Source organism: Vombatus ursinus, unplaced genomic scaffold, assembly GCF_900497805.2.
Source record: "Vombatus ursinus unplaced genomic scaffold, bare-nosed wombat genome assembly UNPS02014832.1, whole genome shotgun sequence".
NCBI classification, from domain to species: domain Eukaryota; kingdom Metazoa; phylum Chordata; class Mammalia; order Diprotodontia; family Vombatidae; genus Vombatus; species Vombatus ursinus.
This window is the reverse complement of record NW_020954610.1, coordinates 63136771-63153838: the sequence shown is the minus strand read 5'-3', so window position 1 is coordinate 63153838 and position 17068 is coordinate 63136771. Positions and strand designations below refer to the sequence as shown.

Sequence of the window (17068 nt, the reverse complement as noted above, 5' to 3'; positions counted from 1 at the left end):
CTAGAAGTGCTATTACTAGGTCAAAGGGTATGCACATTTTTATAGCCCTTTGGGCATAGTTTTGGAACTGTCTTAATCGTATACCATGTTTTCTCTTCATTTTTGGCCTTTTTTCTAGTTTGGTATTGAGTTTGATCTTTGCTATAACAAGCGATAGTATGAATGTATACAGACAGCTGATTCAGCAATGACTCTCACATTGTCAATTTGTGTTTGTGAAGGTAAAGTCAATTTCATTTTGGTGGATAGTATTCAACATGTCTAGAGCTCCCTACCTCTCTCTCCTTGAAGAAAGTATTCATGATATGAGTATCACCTGTGGCTCAGCACCATTCTCCTGCCCCAAAGGACTGAGCTCAAGGGAGCGGATCCAATCCTGGGGGCTGACCCCATAATGTTGAGGGAATGGAGGGGATTAGGACAGCAAGTGGTTAATGTGGGAATTGAGTCTACCACACTAAATAAATAAAATAAAATATTATTTAAATTTTTAAAAAGAGGAAGAGATAGAATAGCAATACTGCAAAAAAAAAAGTCTGTCTCTCTCCGTATTTGGAGTCCAGGCCTAACTTAAGGAGATCTGGTCTGGGTTTGTTGGGCATTGCCATGTATTGCTTAATAAATCAAGATGCTCAGAAGATTGAACTTTTGTTTCCTCAGTCATTTCATCTTTCACCCACCACAAAGTTGATTTCTTTCTTTCCTCCCTTGCTTCCATCCTAGACTTTTACTCTGAGAAAAATCTCCAAAATAAAATTTAGGTTTGCTTGTATCTGGGTTTATTTCAAATGTGAGTAACAGGGTCTTCAATTCCTACAAAGCACTTGATTTATAATATGGGTAATGGGTATAGGATAGCTTTTATTTCATTCCACAGGAAAAGCATAAGACACTAAGCACTTGTAAGAGCCAGTGAACAAATACAGACACAGAATATATTCAAATAGCTTATCAACTACCCCTAGGAGGGAACCGGACCTGGAACTGCTCCTAGGGCAAATCTTTGTCATTCCGTTGTGTCTCTCCCCTAGGGTCCCACAAAGCCTCCCCAAGATGTGTAGTACCTCCCCAGTAGATAAAGGTAGTTGGGGATTGTTGAACAAGTGAACCTCTTCCTATGGAATCTGCACTCTCCAAGTAAATTATGTGCTGTGTAGGAAACATGTGGGTTCTCCTCTTCTTTCTCTGAGGAAACTGCTATCACCTTGATCACCATCTCCCCTCGGACCTTGATGAAGACAACCCAGGGCCCTGAAACCAAGAGCCTTGAAAATAGCAGTTTCCCCCAGGCTACCAGAACCACTTCCAGCCCACCCCCTGCAGCCATCATTGAGGGGAGAAATCACTATGGAGAAAGGACCCACCTTCTTCATCAGCACTAGCAACAACTGCTGACCAGCTACTACCAATATAAACTCAGGAGCTATTCGAGTGGCTGCACTGCTGCTCCCCCTCCCTCCAACCATCAATCCTGCTTCCAGCCTAGTCCCCACAGTCATCATGTGGGAAATCAACTCTTGTGGAGAAGGGGCCAGCCACCTCCACCAGCTTCCAACAAGTGCTTCCTGTCGGTCAGGCAAGCCAGCTTAGATGAAGCAACCAGGCACCCTGAGGGAGAGACAAAGAGGCAGCAAGTGCCAGGCAAGTCAAACCAACACCGCCTTGACCACCATCTCCCCTTAGACTCTGATGCGGACAGACCAGGATCCTAAACCCCAACGTGCTGGGAATAGTGACATTAAATAATGACATTTAAGAAGAGACCATTATCATCTGCTTTGCTACAGCATCCTAAAGACCAGGGGACTTTTCCATCTAACTTGCAGCTAAAACCTTCTGGTTGGTTTTATTTTTTCTTTTTGGTGAGGCAATCAAGGTTAAGTGACTTGCCCAGGGTCACACAGCTGGTAAGTGTCAAGTGTCTGAGGCCGGATTTGAACTCAGGTCCCCCTGACTTCAAGGCTGGAGCTCTATCCACTGCGCCACCAAGCTGCCCCAAACCTTCTGTATGTGTTGTCTTCCCCCATCAGTATGAGCTCCTGGGGACTTCTCACCTTGGGCATAGGCGACTCATGCTTCCTCTCCTTGAGTTCTGTGGGCCTTCTTCAGGTCTTGTGTGGTGGGGCAGCGGGGGTGGCCTTCTCACTTTACCATACCTATTCAGGGTCCTAGAGTACAGTTCTGGTTCTGCATATGGAGACATGGGAGGGCTCGCAAAGGCTTTGGGGGAGCTACCACCACCCAGAATCAAGCCCATTTGTTGTCTCAGTGGGAGCCGCAGGATTTTGCTTTTGAGTTAGAAGTTCTAAGGATGAGATGGCATTAGGAGATTTCTGCTTGCCTGGAGAGGGCATGGAATTACTCCAGCAAAGTATGCAGCAAACAGCTGCCACCCTGTAACCTGACTGAAGAAGACCTCTTGCAGAACCCTCGCTTTAGCAAGCTCCTGCTGTCTTTCTCAATACATGGATGAGAGTGGTTTAAGCACCACATGGCTGGGGTCAGAGATTCTGCAGAGACCCATACAAGAAATGCTTGTGGACTATTGTGTAGAGATACATGACACAAATCTGACCCCAGAGGATAAGAAGTTTCATGAAACCCTTGAACAGAGCTTACCCATGACTGAACTGATTGGTCTTTTGGATCTGAGCCACGAGAAAGTGATGCCACCTTTGCTGGGCCTAGAAAAGTCAGATTTGTGGAACTGATGCCCTCTTCAGAGGATTTTATGAGAATGAGGCGGTGTCTCCAACCAAAAATTGAGGAACAACTCAAGTTTTACTCTGCTCTGCTACCATGATCCAAGTTCAGATTCTAATAGTGAAACATCAAAAACAGCAAAGATATGGCAGCTAGCAGATGTGCTGACAAGTGAGAACCAGAATGCCAAGAAACAGCAGAAGGGAGAGACAGTGTGACTCAAAAAGCATAGCTCCACCTGTTCTCAGGGGCTGCTACATTGTCTCATACTGCTACAGAGGGCTTCTTCAGGAACACCGGCTAAATACATAATCAGAGCTGGATCAGATTAATGCCCAGTACTTGGAGATCAGGTGTAGTGCCATAATTCTGAAGCCAAGAATGGAGGAACCATAGATTTTGTCAGATGCTTAAACAGCTGAGAAAGTGACAGTTCATTGCCTCATTAGGGATAGACTAGAGGGGCCCACTTGCCTACAGAAGCAAGACACGGAGAAATCACTCCAGGTCTTGAGCACATACAAAGTGCTCAGTGATGGATTTGACAAACTGATGAAGGAATATACCCATTTGATGCAAGAAGATGAGAACAAGTTCTAGGTTCTTTGGTAGGAGTTATTAAGTCTTACCATTGAATTTTTTTTTTTTTTGGCTAGGCAATGAGAGCAAGTGACTTGCCCAGAGTCACACAGCTAGTAAGTGTTATGCGTCTGAAGCTGGATTTGAATTTGGGTCCTCCTGAATCCAGGGCCAGTGGTCTATCTACTGAGCCACCTAGCTGCCCCCTTACCATTGAGTTTTGCAGAAAACAAGGACCAGGGTCCTTCTGCCTCAGCAGCATACATTGTTCTTGTCTTGTTTCTCCTGTTGCCTCTAAAGGGAGAATGAGGAGACACCACTCATACAGTAAGAACCCTAGTGGACTAGGCATTCTCCTAGTTTATGCCCTGTGCTTACAATAACCTGATTCCTCCCTAGGAACAGATTTGCACATCTCAGGGCCTTTTAAGAAAATCAATTCTGGAGTTGTTTCCTAAATAAAATGATGATATTTTTTAAATTAAAAGAATATGAGCTCCTTAAGAGCAGGGATTGTCTTGCTTTTTTTATTTGCAGCTTCAGTTTAGCACAATGCTTTGCACATAGTAAATATTTAATAAACATTTCATTCATTCATTCACTAATTTCATTCTATCAGAAAATTTTGTGGTTGCTGAGTCTTTCTTTACTTGTGTCCAGCTCTTCCTGACCACATTTGGGGTTTTCGTGGCAAAGATTCTGGAGTGGTTTGCCATTTCCTTCTCCAGCTTTTTAATTTTTATTTATTTTATTTTATTTATTATTTTACAGATGAGGAAACTGAAGCAAAAAGGCTTAAGTGTCTTGCCCAGAGTCACACAGCTACTAAGTGTCTGAGGCCAGATTTGAATTCAGGAAAATGAGTCTTGTTGACTCTAAGCTAGGTGCTCTATTCATTGCACTACATAGCTGCCCCATATCAGAAAATACTCTTCTCTTAGTAGGTCTGGTGCCTGGACTCAGGAACGTTCAAACTTGGGGCTACCCTAAGGTAACTCCCAAAGTTGGCACTGCCCAGAAAATTTTCCTCCTTTGGCTAGATTTCACTCCTTTGGCAGGATTTCACTAACTTGGGAATTCAATACCCCCTTTCCCACTACCACCTTTATATGAAAGGTTGGGGTTCAGGAACAGTGTCCTTGAACTTCCTTCTCAATCCCAGTTGGAGCAAAATCTACCATTGCCATGTGCTTCTGCTGCAAGTTGCTATCCATTGTCCCTGAGGATGAAGAGAAAACTGCACATGGGTACAAGTTTCCCATTCTCACACCTCCGAATATGGGGCTGAGCTGCTGGGCTCTGGGCTCTCTTTTGAAGGTGAAAAGGAAGCCCAAAAGTTGGAAAAGAGCCACAGAGAGGAAAGGCTGATTATCACTTAGCCAGTCGTCATGAGGCAGCTGAAGTCTCCCAAATTCAGTGTGGCACTGGTAAGCATATACTTACATTCAGGATACTTATCTACAGTAAGCATGTTTATATGCTATGAGGAGGTTCCCATTAGTTGTTTCCAAACTAGAGGACATAGCCTATAATGTCATCTGATTGGGACACTGATTGGGAAACTCAAACTGTTCAGTGATTCCCTGATTGATTACCCCCTTAAGTGGTGTATTCTACATGCCTTTATCCTTTTTGTTTCTTGATTCTAAGCCATATTTTTCACACTCCCCCCTATTTCTACTTTTACATTGAAGTCATTGAATATTAAAGTATATGTTGATTCATATTTCATTTGGAACATCTATCTAGTTTGTCATAGAATTTCCCCTACCTCTACCTCCTCATCCTCTGTACTAGATATTGGCTCATAAAAGGCACTTATCTTCAATGGCAATCTTCTTTCTTACATTCATCAGGAGGCAAGATGGACCAAGTATCCTATGAAATGATATTTCTTATTGCGTATGGACATACAACAAAACCAATTTGCCAGTTCCTTTATTTGCTTCTCCAACGAGAACCTGTGAGGCATCCTGACCCATAGTTATAACTTCCTTATATTTTCTCATTTCACTCATGGTGAAAATATCAATATTATATGATTCAGTTTCTCCAGTGATATATTGACTTGTTGGTCAATGGACAAGGAGCTTAGAGTACTAAAATTAAATTTTTAAACTAACACTAACATTAATTTAAATTAAATTGATAATTGAAAAACTGTAATTTTAAATTTAACCTGTTATAATTATTTTATGTAATCCAGCTACCATTCCTGCTGGAGTAGTAGAAAGGAGCTAAAATAGGACCATGGGCCGTTTTGCATTTTCTTTTCTTATTGTGATACAGGGTCCAAAGAATTCATCACCTAGTGGCCAGTCTTCTAGGGAGGATCTTTCTATACTTGGCTAGGTTGGTTCTGAACAGCAAACACAATCTGTTACTAAAACCATATCCAGCCCTATACTACATAATAAAGAAATGTATTATATTGACTATACAATAATGTGACACTGGAACCCCTTGCTGGACTATTAAATAACTGAATTCTTTTAATTCAATTAATATAACTGAACACCAAGTTCAACATGGGACTGTTGTTTCTAATTATATGTAACCTAAGCCCCAAAGGCCATTGGTATGGGATTTTCTATTTTATTTGATCTCTAGTAGAGATCAAAGCCCTGAATCTGAGGGGCCAGGCAGAGTTATTGAGAAGGGAAAAGAAGAGAGATCCCCTCTTTTCAGTCTCTTAGTGTTCTGCTGGCTTCCAGGTTTAAGAGAGAGAAGCTGTACAATGATGCCCTCTCTTGAAGTCAATGAAGGGAGAAAAGATCTCTGGAAAGAAGGTAACATGAGAGGAGCTGGCAGTCTCTTATCATGTCTCCATCCCCAGCTTACTACACTAGAGACTTCAGGGAATTTCCTGTTTTGGTGAGATCTGGAACTCTCTCAGTTGAGTTGAGTTACCTTGCCTCCTAATAGGAGATAATTTTCACTCTGTAGTGTCGCTTATATATTTTCAGACATATATACTTTCTCTGATTTCTGTTTTAGAATAAACTTGAATTAATGGGTTTCTTTGTTGTTTGCTGTTTGTGTATTCCAGGGCCACCTCCAGTCTTCCTGATCTTCATCTTGCCAGTTCGTCAATGCATCTCCTATCTCCTCTCCTCTCCCCTCCCCTCTCCTGTCCTCTTCTCCTTCCTCTCTCTCTATCCACTTAGGGTATCATATCCTTATCTGCTAGTGCTCTGCCCAAAGGCATCTAAATTTTGATAGATGAAATCTTGAAAGATATCTTGTAGTTTATAGGCTAGATTTCTTTTCTAAGGACCAGGCCTTAAACCTAATTCACTCCGGCTCTCATTGATTGGCCAACAATAGGTCCCAGGCCAAGCCCCACTAGGTCATTGTTTGGACCCTGATGGCTTAGAGTGAATGTAAATTGCAATTGTTTCAGTTTTGCCCAGAAACCCTGAGGGTCTTCCCCTCCCAGATTGATTTTTTTTTTTTAAAAAACTAGTTGAAAGAGACCATTCTTTTTCTTACCTAGCCTTAATCACTGAATAGGCATTGCCTCAGTCAAACTGAACCTTGTTCAAGACCTTAGCTTAAAAAGGCCAAGGTCTCCCACTACATCTAGGGCCATCTCCAATCGTCCTGATCTATATCTTGCCATTGGACCCAGACCGCTCCAGAGGTGACTTTGCACAGCCCTTCCCTCACTTAAATCCAATTAATTTACAAGTCATGGCATCAGCTTCCTGATGTCAAGGTCCTCTTCAAGGAGAAACAATAACAACAATTTGTTCATTGTAGAACTAGTATTTGGTGGAAAGTAGTCAAGGCTTGGATAAAGAACTTGAGGATCCCTTTCCCCTTTAAGAATAGTGAATAGGAGTTTAGCTTGAACCTAAGAATTACTTTCCCTAGACTAATAATATTTAAAGGAGCAAATAGATATAATTCTGGCCTGGGATCCCCTCTTTCTGAGGAGAGCAGAATGGCCTCTGGTCCCAGCCTCCTGCTTCCCCACCTGGCAGGAATTAAAGTCTTCCTTGGAGAAGGGAGTGGGGGAGGGGGCAGCACAGGTAGGTGGCGCAGTGCATAGAGCTCCGGCCTTGGAGTCAGTTGAACCTGAGTTCAAATCCGACCTCAGACACATAACACTTCCTAGCTGTGTGACCCTGGGCAAGTCACTTAGCCCCATTGCCTAGCCAAATAAGAAAGAGAAGGGAGTGGGGGAGAGGAAGCGCTAACGATGTCTATTCTTGCCTCTCTCCGTGCATGTGTGTGTGTGTGTGTGTGTGTGTGTGTGTGTGTGTGTGTTGGGGAGAGAGACAACTTTGCTATATATATAATTATGCAAAAGTGGTGTAAGTTGTCATCCAGTTCAGTGTTTAACCAAGATTATTAATGAACCAAGTAAACAGTAAAACATTTGTATGAGGAAAGGAGAGTAAAGTAAATATCAGACAAAATCAATCCATGGAATAATTCTCGGCTGTTTCTCGGCATATACAAAGGGGTACAATTTCCCACAGATTTCCATACCTGAAAAGAAGAGAGTGTTCAAAGGCTAGGAAGGGTATCTGGAAATCTTCAAATAGCTTCATCTTCCCACAACCAGCTGTGCTTTGTTTTTTCTTGGTTTCACCTTGCGTAACAACCTTGGTGTGGTCTTAGCTACTGAGGTTGATTCTTTTCCTCCTGGAAAATGTAATTGCTCATTGTTGAGACCACACTGGCCAACATTCCTGGGGCTAATTAACTTGTTTTAAATTGTTTTATTAGTCTTGGCTACACTCCATTTGGCTGAGGTTACTCAAGCAAATCTCAAGACCTTGCTTACTTATCATCTTTTCACAGAAAGGTCCCCAGTTCTTATGATAATAATAGCTAACATTTACATAGTATTTTTAGGTTTGCAAAGCACTTCACATCTATTATTTCATTTGTTCTTCACAACAACCCAGTAAGGCAGGTGCTATTATAATCTCTATTTCAGTGCCTCAATTTCCTCATCTATAAAATGGGGATAATAATAGTACTCATCTTCCAGGATTGTTGTGAGGATCAAATGAGATAATATTTGCAAAGTGCTTTGCAACCTTAGTGTGCCATATAAATGCTATTTTTTATTATTTGACAGATGAGGAAACTGAGGCAAATAAAGGTTAAGTGACTTACCCAAAATTACACAGCTAGTAAGTGTCTAAGGTAGGATTTGATCTCAGGCATTCCTGACTCCAGTACCAAAGCTCTAACCATTGTACCATCTAGCTGCATTATGGTGACTAAATTTCTTTTACTTCTTCCTCTCCCCCGATAAAGTTTCACAGAATCATAGATACGGAATTGGAAGAGACTTTAGAGGTTACTAACCCTGACTCATTTTAGCGATGAGAAAACTGAGTTTTAAATTGCCCCAGGTTCACACAGCTAGTAATTGTCCAAGGTGGGATTTGAACTCGTCTTCTTTGCTCCAAACCTAGCACTCTATTTCACCCCAAGATGCTACCTCCCCTTGAGCCTCTAGCGTAGCTGTGGGAAATTAACAACGGGGGAAAAACCTCCCAACCATTTAGCAATCCCCTAAAAACAGTTAGCTGCCTCTTCCTCAGTTGACCTCTATAAACCCTAACTTGGGCACCAGGGCCCCAGGGCCCCAGCAGTGGGGGCTGAGAGCTGTGGGCAAAGATTAAGCAAACACATGCTCAGTTATAACCTTGCATCCTGGATTACCCTGGGGGTTAGAGGGGGTGGGGCTGGAGGGAGGGTGGGGGAGAAGAACAGATAAGTTTCATCCACTTTTTTCTCCCAGGGACCCCAAGATACCATGCCACTTCTTTCTTTCTTTTTTTTACTTTGTAAAGGTGTATCAGAATAGATCCTGATTTAAATTTGAAACCTGGCCCTGACATGAACTAACTACATGACCTTGGACAAGAGAGTTTCTCTCTATGAGCCTCAACTTTTTCTTTTTTGAAATGAGGGGGTTGGACTAGATAATTTTTAAGTCACTCTTAACTATGATATTATTAATAATAATAATGATTATTAATTATTATTAATATTATTAGATTCCACCTCTCAACTTTAAACTGGGGCTCTGATTTTAGCTTTCTGAGAATGAGGCTTCTGTACCCTCTATTGACCAATTGAGACTCTGTTCCATTAATGGAACAGTTTTAAAGTTTCAGCTCTACTCAGTGCCTCCTTTAACCCACCCTCACCCCCAACAGAGAGAGTGTTGGAATTTCTGCCTTAGGACCTTCCTCAGCCTGGGAGTGACCTGAATCCAATCTCCCTCCAAGATCACTCAGGACATTAGGGTAAAATCTGTTCTCATCCTCCTGGAGCTCTCATCAGGAGGTGATATTATTCATGATCCACTCCTTCTTTAAAATAGTCTTAAATTTTTGTTGTTGTTGAAAAGATATCCTACTTCCCTTGACTTCCATGACACCAAGCTTTCGTGGTTCTCTTATTTCTCTGACTAATTCTTCTTCCTGTCCTTAGCTGGGTTTCATCCTCTTTCTGCCCCTTAAATAATAAGTATCCCCTAGGGCTTCTCTTCTTGGTCCTTTTCACTATTAAACAATCTCTGCCTTAGATAGCTCATCCCTCCCATAGCTTCAGTTAACAGTCCTAATAGATAACTCCCAAATCTCTATTTCTATTCCCTGCAGACCTCTTCCCGATAAATATGTCTACCTGGACATCCAACTAGTAACTAAAACAAAAATGGCTAAACCTGAGTTCATCTTTTTGAAACCTGCCTTTTCCTTAACTTCTCTGTTTCTATTCAGCCATGTCTGATTCTTTGTGACCCCATTTAAAGTTTTCTTGGCAGAGATACTGGAGTAGTTTGCCATTTCCTTCTCCAGCTCATTTTATAGATAAGGAAACTGGGATAAACAGGATTAAGTGACTTGCCCAGGGTCACATAGCTAGGAACTGTCTGAGGCAGCATTTGAATTCAGGAAGATGAGTCTTCCTAATTCCAAGCCCAGTGCTCTATCCACTTGGGCACCTAGTTGCCCGTTTCTATTGGTAGTACTACAGTATTTCAGTTACTATGGGGTTTCACAATGTTTAACTTTTCTCTCTCTATTAATCCCCACTCCAATCAGCTTCCAAGTCCTATGGATGGGATCTTGGCAAAATCTCTTGAACCTATCCATTTCTTTCTACTTTTGCTCTCACTGGTATCATCAAAATGAGTGTAGAGGATTGACTGCTGGGCTTGGAGGAAGGAAAACCTGAGTTCTAAACCTCACTTCTAACATTGGCTGTGTAACCTTAGAACAGATTCTTGACCTTCAGTTTCTTCAACTGTATGAGGAAGAAGTTGAAATAGAAGACCTCTCAATTCCCTAATTTGTAATCTATGGTGCTATGAAAGATCACTTCATTACCTTTTTCTTCATTGTAATAAAATTTCAGCTGGTCTTCCTGCCTGCGTTCTGTCCCTTCTCACACCTGCTTAAGTAATTTCCCTAACTCACTGTTCTGACCACACCACACCTCTGCTCAGAAAAAACCCTTCCATGGCTCCCTATTTCTAACGGAATAAAACATATATGATGGATTCTGCATTCAAAACCCACCGTAGGGGATTTTAGGCAGCTAGGTGGCATAGTGGATAGAGTGCCAGGTCTGAAGTCAGGAAGATCTTAATTCAAATCCAGCCACAGACACTTACTGACTCCGTGATCCTGGGCAAATCACTTAACTCTGCCTCAGTTTCCTCCTTTGTAAACCGAGCTGGAGAAGGAAATGGCAAACCACTCCAGTATCTTTGCCAAGAAAACTCCAAGCAGGATCACGAAAAGTCGGATGTGACTGAAATCGACATTCCTTTACTAGACCAAAAACTCCTTGAGATCAATCAATCCACCAGTCAACAACGACGTGCTTGGCTTTGTGCCAAGTCCTTCTTTTACAACGAAAAAGTGAAAATGGTCCCTGCACTTCCAGAGCAACCTGGATTAAAATCTTGTGATAAGCACTCTGCACTAGAAAAGGAAACAAGGTAGATGCCCAGGAATGGGGAGAAGAGCGATCAGATGTGACGTTGTAAATATTTTTGTCTACATGGGACATCTTCCTCTCCTCTGCCCTCCTTAAGTACTACGAGGCCTAAGGCTAGTGGAACATCAACTATTCCTCCAAGACCCTGCCTTCCCCCAAAGCCTCGCCCAGCGCCCTAAGTCTGAGAAATGGAATTGAATTGAACAGGTGAGAGCCGGCTCAAGGCAGGGTCCAATCGGGAGCGTCCCGTGGAGCCGTCACGTGCTGGCGCAGGGCCAATGAGCAGGGAAAGGGCGGGGCCAGGCTGCTGTCCAGAGGCAGGCGCGAGCGCGGCTAGCTGGGCCGCCAGTCCGGGTGGGCGGCAGCACGGCGGGCGGCTGTGCGGTGCCATGGCGGCGGGCGCGGAGCTGGATGGGGACCTCGAGGAGCGGCGGCTGCGGCCGGAGGCGGGGGCCTTCCTGGCGAGCGGTAGGGGCGGAACTGCGGCCTGGGGCCGCTTCTGGGGCGGAAGCTGGGGGAGCCTGGGGCTCGGCGGCCCTCAGCCCCCGCCCCCCGGCCAGTCCGAGGTCCGCGGGGCCCCCTCGGGTCAGCGAAGGTCCCGGGGCCCGGGAGGCTGACAAGCAGAACCCCGCCCCCCGGGGTGGGGGAAGGGAAGTCTCGTGGTCTGGCGTGCTGGGGGAGACCCGGGGCGAGGGAGTCAAGGGGACCCCCCCCCCGGCTGGAGTGGGCAGGAGAGGACTCCAGGCCAGGACAGAGCTCTGGGTCGCGATGGAGGAGGTCAGTCTAGTTCGGGAGGGCTTCCTGGAGGAGTTGCTTACTTACTGACTGGTTCCTTTCCCACTGCTCCAGAGCATCAGCACATCCGCTACAACCCGCTGCAGGATGAGTGGGTGCTGGTGTCCGCCCACCGAATGAAGCGACCCTGGCAGGGGCAGGTGGACCCCCTCCCCACTGAGGACGTACCTCGGCATGACCCCCACAACCCCCTCTGTCCCGGGGCAATTCGGGCCAATGGCGAGGTAACCTGACTTCCTCCTCCCCTCCCCCTCACCTGGGCAGCTTGTCCTCCTTCCCTGTAACCTCTACCTACACCTCCCTAGGGCCCTTCTTAGAAGTCCCCCTTATTCTCTCCCCACCCATCTCAGCTCCCTCCTTAGGTCTTTCCTTGCCCTCCATGAACCCCTCTTGATAACTTTGGGGGGGGGTCTAGGAGATCAAGAACCTCGTTTGTCCCAGCCTAGTGGATAATGTACCTGGAGCAGGAATCAGGAAGACCTGATTTAAATCTGACCTCAGACACATACTAGCTGTGAGACCTTAGGCCAGTCAGTTAACGGTCTGTCTGCTTTAGTTTCTTCATCTGTAAAATGGGGAGTAATAATAGCACCTACCTCCCAGGGTTGTTGTGAGGATCAAATGAATGCTTACTGAAGGGCCTGGCACACAGTAGGTGCCATATAAATGTTTATTCCCTACCCTGCCCCATGCAGGTGAATCCCTACTACGAGGGCACCTTCCTGTTCAACAATGACTTCCCTGCCCTGCAGCCTGATGCCCCTAGTCCTGGTAAACATAGAGACACTGCCCCCTGGGGAAAACGGGGCTTGGGGGTAGTTTTGGCTGTATATAATTTTTCTCTCTTAGACTTAAAACTTTTTCTGTCACACCCTCACCAGGACCCAGTGAACACCCACTATTCCGAGCTGAAGCTGCCCGAGGAGTTTGGTAAGGACTTCAGACACTCTTCAAAATCTTGTGTGTTGGGCTGAGCTTGGGAGGAGGGTATCTTGAAGCATCTTCCTTTTCAAGGTGTTTTTCTGCCTTTTACACAGTAAAGCCTTAAGTCTGAGTCTTCCCTTCCCCCTTCACATGTGTGGGCCGTTCCGCTTCTCCTTTCTCCCAAGTAAGGCCTGTGTCATCTCCTACCTCCATCCTATTAGTAAGGTCCTGTGTTTCCATCCCTGGTCCGATATCACACTGCCGCTCATGTCTATACCTGAGATCCGAGCTGTCATTGATACATGGGCCTCAGTCACGGAGGAGTTGGGTGCTCAGTACCCCTGGGTACAGGTCAGTAAGGTCATTACTTAATGATAGTCCCAAGAGAAAGGAGGGTGGGGTCAAGGACTCTTGGGTCTAGTAGTAGGGGAACCTCCTTGGGTGGTTAGATTCCTGCAGATTGGGATTGGGTTGGAAGTACCTCTGTCCTTGTGGAGAAAATAGTAACAGTCTTTGAGTATTTGAAGGACTGTAATTTACAAGGAGGAATTTTAGACTTGTTCTGCTAGGTCCCAGAAGTCAAAACTAGTAGTTGTGGGCAGAGGTTCCAGAAAGGCACATTAAGACTTGATTGATAGAGCCATGTGACCCTAGGCAAGTCACTTAACCCTAATTGCCTAAAAAAAAAAGACTTGATAGATGGGAAAAAACTTCCTGTTAGAAGTTGTACAAAAGTAGACAGATTGCTTTGGGAAATAGCGGAGTCTCCCTAACTGGAGGTCTTCAAACAATAGCTAGATGACCACTTTTTGGACTAGATGGTCTCGAGATCGCTTGCAGTAATCTGAACATTGTCTCTGTGACCGCTGGCTACTAAACTCTTCTCTTTTGTCCCTAGATCTTTGAGAACAAAGGAGCCATGATGGGCTGTTCCAACCCCCACCCCCACTGTCAGGTGAATTTCTCATTATCATTGTCCTCTTATGGAATGTAAGCTCTTTGAGGTCAAGATGGCTTTGTGTTTGGTTTTTTGTATCCCTGGGGCCTTGAGCAGCTGCTTGGCACGTTGCATTTGCTTATTAAAGGCTTGTTAATTGTCTTATCCAGTCATTTATCCCTCTTTACCATGCCTTCAACCCATTTTATTTCCCTTCTACTCCACTAATAAGGGATGGGGGATGGATACAGAGATTTCTGGGATGTAGCGTTCTGGAGAAGAAGGAGGAGGGGAGAAGGGCTGTAATAGAATATGGGGATTGGGTGGTGATGAGGGGTCCTTTCCAGGTGTGGGCTAGCAGCTTCTTGCCAGACATGGCCCAGCGGGAGGAACGAAGCCAGAGGGCCTATCAAAAGCAGCATGGAGGTCCCATGCTTTTGGAGTATGGGCGTCAGGAAGCTGAGAGAAAGGTAAGTTCAGAGTTGGGAGCCTTAGAGTGCTTGAGATTACCTGAGGTGCACCCCTAACCCACAGGCATTTAAGACATACCTTCTTGCCCTCCATCAGAAACTGAGCCTAACCCCTAGGATTTTGTGATTTCTTCTTCCCTCCCCTCTCACACCACTGTCTCTCTGTTGGTGATTATGAGTGCCAGGAAGACTAAGCAGTGATGGGGACAGTTCAAGGCCCCTTCCCCTTCCCCTGAAGTTAGATCCCTATGACCCTGAGACACCTACTTTCTCTTAACCCTAGCTCCTACTTGACCTCTAGCTCCTTCTTTATGTTTTCCTAGGAGCGAGTGGTCCTAGAGAGTGAACACTGGCTGGTGCTGGTGCCCTTCTGGGCTGTCTGGCCTTTCCAGACGCTGTTGCTGCCACGGAGACATGTGAAGAGGCTCCCAGAGCTGAGCTCTGTAGAACGAGATGGTGAGAGGACTTGTCTTCCTCAAATGGGTCCTGCCTATTCCCCCTTGTCAATTCCTCTGGAACTTCTCTCTGTCTCTTTGGTTACTTGGAGGGGTTTAGGGAGGTGGTAGGGCAGCTAGATGATTCAGTGGATAGAGTGCTGGGCCTGGAGTCAGGAAGACCTGAGTTCAAATTTGACTTTAGACATTTATTAACTGTGACCCTGGGCAAGTCACTTAACCTCTGTCATAATCCACTGAGGACGGAAATGATAAACCATTTCAGTACCTTTGCCAAGAAAACCCCATGGACAGCATGGTCCATGGGGTCATGAAGAGTCAGACACAACTGAAAAACCAGGAAAAGGGAGGTGGTAGCATTGTAGTTAGGCAGCTAGGTGGCACAGTGGATAAAGTGCCAGGCCTGGAGTCAGCAACTCATCTTCCTGAGTTCAAATCTAGCCAAAGACATTTACTAGCTGTGTGACCCTAAATAAGTCACTTAACTGTATTTGCCTCAGTTTCCTCATCTGTAAAATGAACTGGAGAAGGAAATGGCAAACCATTCCAATATCTTTGCCAAGAAAATCCCAAATGGGGTCACAAAGAATTGGACATGACTAAACAATAAAAGCATTATAGAAGGGCTCTAGCTTTGTGGGACAGGATCCTGTCTTCTAGGCAGTGATCAGAAGAGCAGAGCAGGAAGAGCTTGGATTCTGAGTTTTAAATGTCCTGGTTTCTGAATTTGTACTTGTAGGCTCTGTGGGTCTAGGTACTGAGGTCAGATGATAACAACAGCTCTGTTCTAGATCTGGCTTGCATCATGAAGAAGCTGCTGACCAAATATGACAACCTATTTGAGACATCCTTCCCGTATTCCATGGGCTGGCATGGTAAGGTTCATTCCCCACTACAGGAACATATGGGGCACCTAAACCCAAGAGAGAACTCAGACCTCTTTTCCAGCTCTAGTTGCCTTTGAGTCCTGTTGAGTTTTGCTCAACAAAGACCACATCTCCCATCAAGCCTTGCTAAACGAGCCTGTTAATGCTGTAATGCATACTGGGAGTTGTGGTCTCTCCTGGGTCTAACAAGCAGGGCATTGTAGAGCAGGACATGCTGGGAGTTGTGGTCTCTGGATGAGAAGTTTATAGCATAATCTTCCTACATTTCCCATAATGCTGTCCTGCAGTCTACCTGCTGAGGCAGATCATGTTAGAAGTTTGGTCTGAGATGAGACTTAGTTCTTTAAAACATGCCTGGGAAAACAGTCCTGAGTTTTCCATGGGACCTATTGGAGGCAGAGCATGTTTAAAAAAAGAATACCCTTAAAAATATTTATGGTTGTCTTATTTTTACGTCATCTTTATTTCAGAATATATCCCTCTCCCTTCCTTTACCCAACAAGCCATTTTGTGTAATAAAGAATTTTGGAAGAAAAAAGTCCACTTAGTAAAAACCACCAACCAACACATGAATTGACTTGGACAGTGTATATTATTTTCCATTCCCGTGGTCCTTCCCCTTACAAAGAAGAGGAGAAGGTAGAGTTTTTCAGCTTCTCCAGGACCAAGCTTCTTAGTCATCACAATTGGGTTTTTTTGTTGTTTCCAATTATATTGTTGTCATTGTGTATGTTTTCCTGGATCTGCTTCATTCTGTGTTAATTCATCTAAATCTTGGGAGTAGAGACTGTTTACTTATGTGCTGCAGAGAAGTGAACTATTTGAACTGGTCAGGAGAGAATGAAGACCATTCACACCTGGCCTTCTATTTCCTTGCCTTCTCAGGTGCCCCAACTGGGGCTGAGGCTGGGGCTGATTGTGACCACTGGCAGCTCCACGCCCACTACTATCCACCACTGCTTCGATCAGGCACCATCCGAAAGTTCATGGTTGGTTATGAGATGCTGGCCCAGGCTCAAAGGGACCTGACCCCAGAGCAGGTCAGCTTCAGAATTTAATAACAGTTTCTATCAACCCAAGGATTAATGAAACCACTTGGGTGTATGGGGGAGGGGCAGGGACAAGGGGATGGGGAAGGGATCTTCAGTGCTTCTGCCCCCTTTCCCAATTCTTCTTCCCTTTCCCCAGGCTGCAGAGCGATTGAGGGCACTACCAGAAGATCATTATAGGCTTCGACAGAAGGACTCGTCCTGACCATGGTCCTCAGTTAGGACTGGTTCCAAGCTGTCATCTACCTCCCCCACCCCCAATTTGCTTCAACCCCCTTATCTCACAGGG

General features: G+C 44.9%; 1 protein-coding gene and 1 pseudogene across 2 annotated transcripts; both read left to right on the top strand.

Annotated features, from left to right (window-relative positions):
• The first annotated feature begins 2316 nt into the window (after positions 1 to 2316).
• LOC114025875 lies at positions 2317 to 3303 on the top strand (annotated as a pseudogene).
• Positions 3304 to 11654: 8351 nt separating this feature from the next.
• Positions 11655 to 17062, top strand: GALT (galactose-1-phosphate uridylyltransferase). Of its 2 annotated transcripts, XM_027839318.1 has the most exons (11): positions 11655 to 11730; positions 12112 to 12281; positions 12753 to 12828; positions 12939 to 12987; positions 13203 to 13332; positions 13880 to 13936; positions 14266 to 14388; positions 14712 to 14844; positions 15635 to 15718; positions 16616 to 16770; positions 16919 to 17062. In XM_027839318.1, exons 2-11 carry the CDS (start codon positions 12174 to 12176, stop codon positions 16982 to 16984), a joined length of 981 nt encoding a protein of 326 aa, XP_027695119.1. In that variant the 5' UTR covers positions 11655 to 11730; positions 12112 to 12173; the 3' UTR covers positions 16985 to 17062. The 2 variants fall into 2 exon arrangements, with proteins under 2 accessions (XP_027695119.1, XP_027695117.1); XM_027839316.1 differs by lacking the exons at positions 11655 to 11730; positions 12753 to 12828 and having other exon boundaries at positions 12251 to 12281.
• The last annotated feature ends 6 nt before the right edge of the window (positions 17063 to 17068 follow it).